This window comes from Diprion similis, chromosome 8 (genome assembly GCF_021155765.1).
Source record: "Diprion similis isolate iyDipSimi1 chromosome 8, iyDipSimi1.1, whole genome shotgun sequence".
In the NCBI taxonomy this organism is placed as follows: domain Eukaryota; kingdom Metazoa; phylum Arthropoda; class Insecta; order Hymenoptera; family Diprionidae; genus Diprion; species Diprion similis.
In genome coordinates this window covers 7933485-7943410 of record NC_060112.1, presented here as the reverse complement: position 1 = coordinate 7943410, position 9926 = coordinate 7933485, and the positions used below count along the sequence as shown (strand labels likewise).

Below are 9926 nucleotides of genomic sequence, written 5' to 3'. Positions count from 1 at the left end.
CAACCAAAATTCGTGCCAATGAAGAATTGTATGCAAGTATTATATATGCCCGTGGGAAAAAGTTGTCGAGTTCGATGCTGTTGAATTGAATTGCAATTTTTCAACGAACTATAAATGCAGCCGGAAGGTGTAAAGGTGTAGTCTTCCTAAGCTCAATGTGGGCAAACCATTGATAGTGTTAGAAATAAATTCGAGGATCTTAGGGTACGAATTCTCGCATATAAACCGGTCCTGAGTTTATTGTACAGATTGAATTATTAATATTTTATTCACCGGTGATCATTTTTGTGACTCAGAAGCGCCTAACTTCGGATTGTATTACGATAAAACGCAGATAAAATGCGTAATTTTTTCTATCGAATCTGGGAGCGGACACATACGCACGTTCCCTAATTTGTTTTTTGTAATTATCGCATAAAATTCGAATACCATTCCGTATCTAATCTTATTTAAAACTCAAATTATATCGCTATTTATTGTAAATGTTTTGAGGAAATTTCGTGTATTTCTCACACGATTCACTCGGGTTAACTGCTACGTTACGATTTAAATCTACCAGCATTCCACATACGTTGTATAGCGAATGCAGTTATTCTCATATTTATTCCATCACTAATTTTTATTTGTTGCACCCACACGGAACGCGAAGTCCAATAGATATCGTTAAATCTACTGAAGCATGATATTAATTCGATCTATAATAGTTGTATGGGTATCTCTTGGTTTTGCAAATTATGTATAAATGCCAATTAACAGAATTGTCAATTCTTGAAAACTTCACATTGGCACGCTGTAACCTGATTTACATATCCACCAGACATCGCTGATCTGTGTGGGTGAATTACACGTAGGTATTTTATATGAGACGTTAAAATAATTGAAATGGCTGCTCAAGCCTACAATCATTATGCAAATTTTTATTCTTTAAGACGATCGCCATTAAGTCCTCTATTTGACGATATTTTATTAAAGAAAGTCAGCCCCTAAGGGGTTCGTCCGCCACTAAAATTAAATGGTGACTTACCAACATCAAAGATTACAGGATATCAATCCGCGATCTATAGCTCCGGTAAAGCTGCCTACCGTACCGACAAGATTATTCTGCCTTATTCTATTTCATGTATTAAGAAGAGACGGTGAATCTACTATTACCGACTGTACACGACAGCAATATATTCGCTTACCGAGAATCACTGCTAATTATACAAATTACGGACGAACATTTAACCCACTTGATCCGCAGAAGCGGCTGGAAATGTTTTCCGGGACTGGCTCTCTTGTGCTTCCAAGAAGCTAAAAATTCAAATGCCATATATATTTATGAACTTGTATTATATATATATGAATGTGTATTTCGTCGGTATACAGGGAAGTCCGTGTACCTAGATCGTATTAAGTCTAACGGGAGTTTTCGATGAAGATTCTAAACATCGTTTCCGTTGAAATCTTTCACCGAAAACTACCGGTATATTACGAAAAATGTATATCTGAGAAGGAAATGCATCCATATTTATATGGGGGCAGAATGCTCCGCACTTGTTGTCCTCTATGGGCTTCGTATAAACTGCCCTATATTCAATCGGTATACGTATTGAAATTAAAGTGATAAATTAAAAATAATGGTTTATTTACACATTTGATTACAATAATGCAACAACTAGACTTGGTTTCGTACTACGCAAGGCCAACTAAGCGGGCTCCAAATTGGTTCAGAGTTTCTGTCAACTTCCGCGAAGTTTTCTTGGCGGCATCGACCGGAAACTGAAACGTGAAAACTGCGTTGATTGAATTGTACTATGAATAATATTCGTAAATTGAATTAAAGACTTAGTTGAGTGCATCAACAGTTCCGATGTCTTTAGTATAATATTTCCAGTTTCAGATTAGCCAATCATCCTTGCAAAAGGCTCAACCAAATCGAATAGATAAATTATCCTTCAAACTCAAAACTAAGGATACTCACGTCAACAACTGCGTTCAAGAAGTTGCTGAACCCTTCGTATCCGCCGACGATGGCTTTTCCAATTCCGGTAAACCTGTCTCCTGAGTTTCCGTACTTCTCACTCTCTTTTATGCCATCGACCAGAGGCGTCGGTCTCAAAAAATTTTCCAAAACTCCTTCAATGTAGCTCATTTTTGGTTTTTCCAAAAATCCCTGCCCATTTTCGCTTTCCAAACGAACCGTCTCTCTTACTGTCGGCGGAAGGATATTGAAAAAGGCTGGAGAGTCCTTTGGAAGAGACTCCAGTATGCTGCGTCCTTGCGCTATCAGATCCCCTTTCGCTGCAATCGCTGACGCCACATTGTTTTCAGCATCGCTGGCGAATTGCTAGAAACAATTTACACAATAAATTTCTTCTCTTTCACAATTAAATCACATCAGGTTAACGCGGCGAAGCGTTGTGATGTGTTATCAGTATCCGAAGGTTTAGTTGGTATTTTAGGCTTGTTACAATCGCGGTTTCCGTCATTTCGGGCGGTTATTTTGTAAGAAAAGTTAATTCAAAAGTGTTCGATAATCTTCCCTCACAATTAGTGGTCACAACACTGACACATAAATTATTAACACGAAAAACGAATGTGCGTGTAAGACACATGAGTCCTGGTAACATAAATTTTGATTGCATAATTCGTTAATGCGTTAAATATTTTTATACTTTTTGCCCCCGAAAAATTTTCAATGTTTAGTTGTGTCTACGTTAATCACATTCCTGGCAATTGTTCATGCCATATTCCTTGTGCAATCCGTGTGTCTTACGGTGGCCGATTATTATTCATAATGTGTAATTACGTCGGCTGCAGGTGTCACTGCGGCGATTCTCACACACGAATCAATTCTCTGGGTTCAAATTCCCTGCCATGCATACCGATTATATATGTTGAAAAGAAAAGTTAGCATGACTGTACGTAGAAAGCCACCGCCTGTGACTTGATATTCATGCGTTTCGTTCTTCTGATTGAATTAATTACCTCCGCCATTGAGGCAATGATGTTTCTTGCCATTGTCGCGGAATGGACTAATCTTCCTCTCCCAAATCTGATCGCGTCGGCAACCTGTTCTACGAATTCCTACAAAATCGATACAAATATTCACAAATCACCGATGGTATCTAAGTACATTCAAGTTCGATCAGAAATTTCTTTGGATTTATTTCTACGAACACGGTCTGTGAAGCGTTAAATAATTACAGCCAATCTGTTACCTGCAGAATGAATTTGTTAATAAGACTCTCAGGTTTGTTACTGTGATTCTTTAAAACCGAAACTTGCTTTTCTAAGTTATATTGAACCATCTCGTACATATCCTGTTACGTCGAGTTATGTGATTCGTTCTTAGAAAAAAAAGGTGAATCAGACGAATTATTTGTTCTTTATGTTTTGGTACCCAGCAGCTGCGTTTCGATACCGAGATTAAAAGTGTTTTATTTAAATTATTCGAATGAATCGTTTATTCGCGGTCAAAACGTAGAATCGCTATTCGATAGAAGAGCCACCATATAAAATTTTTTAAGGCGTGAAAATTTATTCCATTGAATTCCGAAAGTGAAAATATAAAAAATTTCAAATGTATAAGGGTAACGTGTAGAAAACTAAAGCTAAATTCTTCATTTTAGTTTTCTGAGCCTTCATCGTTTTACATTTTGCATTTGTACTAATCAGATTATCCTTAAATATCCACATTTTGCACCTACTAATCATTCGAACTTATATATAACAATAGCGAACTTCGCATGAAAGATTGCTAAACGCTTAATGAAAAAATAAGCCAATTTCTACAGCAATAATCGTTGTCCTACGTCATTATTAAAATGTAAAAAGAATTCGGATCAACTCTAAATCCTTTCCATAAAGAAAAAGATTCACTTCATCCCGTAACATTTGTCATTCTCTTTTATCAGCATTGACATACAGAGAAAAGCTATCGGGTGAAATTGGTAAAATAAATGCGACGACAAACAATGTTTGTTACTTAAACGAGACTATACTTTCTATAGAGTCTGCAGAATTGTTAATGAACTTAAAATTGGTCTGTTAGTAAATGAATTCTCAGCAAAAACTATGATTCTACAGTCATTGCTTCACGCCCATTTTGTAGAAAATAAATAATTTTCTTTTCATACGCTTCGCTATCTTCTATTAAAATGCATATAGTTGAATCACCAATTTTTCTTACAAGTCATAGCCTTAATTTAAATTGAAAACTTTTATGCAGAGAACCGCAAATATAATATGCGAATTAGAATTTCACACCGAGGAACAAGTTGAGATAAAGTAAGAAAATATAATGCAATATTTACCTGTCCACGCTGTAGTGTTGTAACGGTGGCATCACTGACAGTGTCTGCAACAGCATCTTGAGTCAGTGCCAGATCAAATTTCGTTGGCTGTTCACTTGGTCTACTCAATGTGGTTCCTACGCTAATTGTAAGGAGCGTTAGCCCGAGCTTGAACATCTTGACTGTCGTACTGAAGGTGAAGAGCTGGCTAAACGAGACGACAAAAAGATTTCTAACGTGAGGGTCGGTAATTTCGTCACAAATTTCCTGCAGGAAGTGATTACATCGCTCTTCTTGGTACGTATGTAACTTTAAATATAATGAAACAATTTGCTTTGCCCATTTTCCACACGAACGTTGTACCAACGGCGTCCTTCAATAAATTACGACACGCGGAAAAGTGACTGGCTCCAATCAGATCCACTACTTAAGCCTCTCCTCGGTTGTGAAAGGAGTGATTATGCTCTTTGCGCGCCAATGTGATTCCACGTTCCTTCTCTTTCTTTTTCATCAACATGTGAAAACGGTAAATATTTTTTTGCCGCAAGCTATTATCAAACTTTTATTATCAAAAATTCAAGACTTCACAAGACAGTGTATTAATGAATGTGTGAAAATAACAAATTTATTTATACACTATCAATTACATTTTTCTAAACAAACACACACGCACTAATTTCTCTTGAAGTAAATACAAGCGCTTTTTTATACTACATATTTTTTTCGATCCACATCTTATTGGAGTTGTGCTTAAAACTATCTGATCAGCTGATGGCATTAATTACGTGAAGATTGGTTATTCGAACTCACCAATGGATGTTGAGCGTATGGCGCGAGACGTCGATAACCAACTGATCACAACTGACCGATGCCACAAGCTTACCACTTCGACTTGCGACATCCTCAGCTTTCTCCTACGTTTTGCTACCTGTCTGAAGACGCAACGTTACGCAGCTACGCAACGACCAGACTCCATTTCAAGTAAGTGGACTCCCGGAGAAATTGTTTTGAAGTTCAATGTCTGATTCAGACTAATTGCGGCATACACCATACGCGAAATTAAGCAGTGTGCTACGTGTTTAGTAGCATAAAACGCAGCGATTAATCGAAAATAATGATTCGAAAAGTTGAAAGCATCCTAAGTTGAGTGGCCTTTCGATTTTCTGCTATTGTTCGATTAATTATTAGATTCTAACGATCTTTCGCGTTGTATCATCGGGGTGTTCGTATCAATAAGGGGAGGAAATACAGGGTATCAATGGTTTTTTGTTTTTCAAAATTACAACTTGTTGTATAATGGCATTCCGTGATCTCGTGTCATTAGATACGCGATATGCAAGAAATGCCATTTCAATGCAAGGTTTCATTTCATTCTGGATTCACATCAGGGGTACACAGAGCGATAAAATACATTGAACATCAAAGATATTTAAAAATTTCTTCCCTAAGGAATGAATTCCATGAATCATAAACGAAAAAAAATATTAAATTTATAATTTAAGAATGATATTCGCATCAAGTAATTCCATTTCATGCAATCTAAATAAAAAATCATTATCTCACCTCTAAAAATTTTTTTTGCGAATATTTATTTCGAATACATTTTATTCGTGGTAAGTAAAAATTTGAGCGTTACAAAATATAAACTACAGTAAATAGGTTGATATTCAAATAAATAGTTTTTTCGGTTTAGTAATCTTAGAAAATAGCCGCGTTTCCGAAAAGTTTGTAAACAGTTAATGAATTTTAGATATTAAATTTTTGTTCGCTATTAAAAATGGTCTTCACTTATTCTCAAAGTGATTACTTTTCAACAAATTAAAGTCGAAACACGAATACCGGAATCACATTGAATCTATAAAATTACGTTACGAATAACCAATCAGTTGTGCAACACCATTCGGTTTTACATGTTGAATTGGCAGTAGAAAGTATTTATCCTGTGCCTACGTGATGCTGTACATACGACGTGCAAGTATCATATTTCCACACATCGCGGGGTTATCTTTTATTAGTTTTAATAACCACACAGTTTCAACATTTCTCGAGTTTCGAGGAAAAGCAAAGAAACAAAAAAACCTCGTTTATTTAGGTATTAAATGCATTGCGTCCTATGTAAACTAAGTGATGTTAATATGGCCAAACTAGATAAAATATTGAGTTACGAATCTTTTTATGCTGAACAGTTCAGAGCGAGTTTCTAATTCTAACAAGTGTTCTAATATGGCGCTCTAATATGTCCAAACGAGTTCAATACCTAACGCAAAATGTATACTTGCATGCAATATTTGAACACAAAGAACCTGAAACACTTACAATAGGACAGCAAATGCTCTGAAAAGAATTATTAGCTAGGTTAACTACATATAAATTCATTGTTTAATTTTGGCAACTCACCTGAACATTTTATATAATTCGATGAAGTGATGGAATGGACGAATTCATTGCCTTGTGCAAGAAAACTAATTTTTTTTTTTTTTTCTTTGTAATCATGTTATATTTTGAATACAGGCACCGGAAACAAGAAGCATGATCTGTCTTCAAAACGCATATTTAAAAGAATAACTTAAGATTTAAGTATTTTCAAATTCTTATGAATTTTTGTGCCCAAACTCGGACCTACGCTTATTCAAAAACTTCAGAGCATTTTCCCGAACACCAAATTCTCGTGTAGATAAATTCCTAGATCCTGCCTGAATAGAAGTCGGTCAAATTCTGGTACATCTAATTGAACTAGTGACCATTTTGAAAAAGGCAGCGTTCTATAAATTTTTATTAAAATAATCAAAATAAATAGTCATTGGACAGTCTAGTACTAGTTATCTCAGTGCATTTTCAATATCGGCTTACAAAATTACATATCAGTATCATATCAAGTTAGAAATACTGAATCGTCGTTATAAATTATAAATTAATAATAAAAAATAAGTAATAAACGCTTAAAATATTATATAATATTATAGGTATATATGGGTATTATATTTATACATATATCATGCGCACCATGTTTTCACTTGGATCAATGTCTTTCGCGTGTCATCTTCACACTCTAAGAATTTTACTAAAATCCGAAAAATGATTGCAAAAAACAATCTCCAGTCTTCTTCGTGGCTCATTGGAAGAGCGAAATCAAGTCTAACAATTTTTTTTATTTTACCATGACACTAATTACCGAGTCGTCCGCGCTCGATCGTCGTGAAGTGAAATTCAATCACTCTCTCATTTTTTGTCAGAACTTAATTTCTGGTTAATTAAAATTTCCGATAAAAAATAATCGATCCACGTGATAATCGGGTGAAATATTTTTACAATCGAAGTATAATATATCCGTTGTTTAAACACCCAAGTTCCCCAATTTGCTTAAACCCCTGTCGGCGAGGGTTCTGCGGCTGCCGGTGCTGCTGGTGTTCCTTGCTTGGTTCCAAAAGCATTGCTGAGCAACGTGTTCACCGCCCGAAGAACCGATATAGGAATCTGAAAGGGAAAATCTGACCATCAAAAAATCTCCGCAGACAAAAACGAACTAAGACATCGCATCACGATTTACATTCATGGCTGACATCTCGTCCTCGGTGGAAAATAAATGCATTGACATATAGTGTCGAAATACTCACGTTGAATATATCGTCGATAACTCTGGAAAATGTGTCCGAAGGAGGATGCGAAGCAGAGTTTGGCTTTTTCTTATTTCCTGGCTTTGCAGTCGGCGCGTCATCGAGTTCCGGTTGCTTTGTGGTGTCGACTGGTTTTGGGCTGGTTACTGGTTTAGTAACAACTACCTGCGACGTTTCATCCACCACCTCGATCGCTCCTGGAATCACCTCGTTACTGATACGAGGCTCATCAGAAGCCTAAAAAGTAAAAAGTTGTAAGTTTTATTGTTCCACGTCTTCTCAATTTTCCTATGACAATCCTCGTATTATTTTGATGGAACGTGTGCAAGTGAAATTCTTTCAAAAGCCAGTGTGCATCGAGAGAGTCAAAGATCTCGCGCAAAATACGAAGAACCGGAGAAAGCGAGAGGGAATTAGAAGCTGCGAGACATTCCCAATCCCAAGCATTTCCAACAACATCAGAGTTTCGTTTTTAAAATGCTTTGATGAAGAAAGAAATGCTAACTGTTTCGAAAATTTAACATAAAATTATATCATCGAGCAGAATTGTACTCTATAACGTGACAGTCCCTTATAGTATATCAGATTCTTGGTACGCTGCAAGGCAGAGTTTGCTCGATATAACCAAACCTGAAAAGGCACTGACCGCAGATCCAATACGATTAATAAAACCCAAGGAACAAACTTTCTCTGGGAAAGTAACGGCGGCGCCTCAATATTACGCGTACAGCTTGCTTTTAATTTATTACATCCGCTTCGACGTCATACATGCGTTCATCTGAGCACTCCACAAAGTTAAACTCGATATGTAACCTGCACCGATTGAATAATTCGACGTTTTTAGACATTAGATGGCTCTTTTGTTTCTGTGAGATGTGTAAGTCGTGTTTGAAAAAAATGACGTTATTATGCAGATTATACGAAGTTGGTATAGGCAGTTCCAAGAGATAAGAAGACGGTTTTAAAATTATATGGCAAGGTTTCTTTGACCATCCCGTGTAACTGTTACGATTCTCATTCACCAGCCATGATAATTATCGAAACAATCTGCATTACGAAAAAATTTTGCACACATTTTAAATCGTATAAATAGAAGTTACTTCCCCAATTCATTGTAGAAATATCTTGTGATTATATTACGAATTATGAAAGTTCGACGGTATAAGCACCAACACTTGTCTAACCTGTCTTGCATTCCGCTTTCATAAAACAGTTAAACCAGAGATCGTTATCTTTTTATTAAAATTTCGTGCATTGATAATATTCCATGGCAGAAATAAGGTAGGTACACGTATTTTTATAAATTATCAACAAACGTATTCGATCACGAACTGAATTTGGTCTTGAAAAACATGGTTAGATTAAAAAACAATCTTGTCTCCCTCCCGTTTAAAAATAATCAATTATTTATTGATATAGTTTTCTCACCTGTCTCTTGTTTCGAGGTACAGCCAAGCAGGTAACGGCAAAGGCCAGGATCAGCACAGCGACGGAATGCCCCTTCATTTTCAATTGAAGAAGTCTATTTTGAAAAAGTTGAAAATATTAAACGTGCAGAGTAGGTATGCGGTATCGTGAATGAAGAACTGCGGCCAAGAAGAGAGTTTCGACCAGCTAGGTGGACTTCTACGTTAAGAATGGATCCCGTTGAGGGAAACGTTCGGTTATGAGGCATTCGCTACTCCCGTTAAGTTTGCACCATCGGTTAGCGGTGAAGGTTCGACAAGCCCATGTCAATTTCCCATTATCTATAGTGGAGAGTACATATATACACCTGAACACGCCGGGTCGAGTCAAGTATCGGCGATATGATACATTGCATGACACATATTTGTCTAGGCAAATTGCCTGCGCGATGGAAATTGATAGGTGCAAACGCTAGGAAATGACAACGTAAATGTATAATTGAACTTTTACTGTTTTTGGTTAGTTGTGTACGTTATCAGGGCTTGGAAATATCTGGAATGGTCTCATTTGGGGTATGCAATTGAAACGTAACATGATATTTTGCAGTTTTTATTTCACTATCAGATAG

General features: G+C 36.5%; 2 protein-coding genes across 4 annotated transcripts; both read right to left on the bottom strand.

Annotated features, from left to right (window-relative positions):
* Positions 1–1606: 1606 nt before the first annotated feature.
* Positions 1607–5205, bottom strand: LOC124409565. 3 transcript variants are annotated; one of them, XM_046887260.1, is made up of 5 exons: positions 5088–5205; positions 4299–4485; positions 2971–3069; positions 1964–2329; positions 1607–1761 (listed from the first exon to the last, which is right to left on the bottom strand). In XM_046887260.1, the coding sequence occupies exons 2-5, from the start codon at positions 4452–4454 to the stop codon at positions 1675–1677; spliced, it is 708 nt and encodes a 235-aa protein (XP_046743216.1). In that variant the 5' UTR covers positions 4455–4485; positions 5088–5205; the 3' UTR covers positions 1607–1674. The 3 variants fall into 3 exon arrangements, with proteins under 3 accessions (XP_046743216.1, XP_046743218.1, XP_046743217.1); XM_046887262.1 differs by lacking the exon at positions 2971–3069 and having other exon boundaries at positions 5088–5203; XM_046887261.1 differs by lacking the exon at positions 5088–5205 and having other exon boundaries at positions 4299–4650.
* A 2197-nt stretch (positions 5206–7402) lies between these two features.
* On the bottom strand, positions 7403–9443 carry LOC124409569. The gene is made up of 3 exons (XM_046887271.1): positions 9320–9443; positions 7892–8128; positions 7403–7751 (listed from the first exon to the last, which is right to left on the bottom strand). Exons 1-3 carry the CDS (start codon positions 9395–9397, stop codon positions 7638–7640), a joined length of 429 nt encoding a protein of 142 aa, XP_046743227.1. The 5' UTR covers positions 9398–9443; the 3' UTR covers positions 7403–7637.
* Between the last annotated feature and the right edge of the window lie 483 nt (positions 9444–9926).

Excerpts from the sequence above, each read along its gene's own strand:
- LOC124409565 (XM_046887260.1), bottom strand. The coding sequence starts at position 4,454 with ATGTTCAAGCTCGGGCTAACGCTCCTTACAATTAGCGTAGGAACCACA. Across the intron at positions 2,330-2,970 it reads TCATTGCCTCAATGGCGGAG|CAATTCGCCAGCGATGCTGA; the intron begins GTAATTAATTCA and ends AATTGTTTCTAG. Across the intron at positions 1,762-1,963 it reads TCTTGAACGCAGTTGTTGAC|TTTCCGGTCGATGCCGCCAA; the intron begins GTGAGTATCCTT and ends TTCACGTTTCAG.
- LOC124409569 (XM_046887271.1), bottom strand. The coding sequence starts at position 9,397 with ATGAAGGGGCATTCCGTCGCTGTGCTGATCCTGGCCTTTGCCGTTACC. Across the intron at positions 8,129-9,319 it reads TACCTCGAAACAAGAGACAG|GCTTCTGATGAGCCTCGTAT; the intron begins GTGAGAAAACTA and ends TTTACTTTTTAG. Across the intron at positions 7,752-7,891 it reads TTATCGACGATATATTCAAC|ATTCCTATATCGGTTCTTCG; the intron begins GTGAGTATTTCG and ends TTTCCCTTTCAG.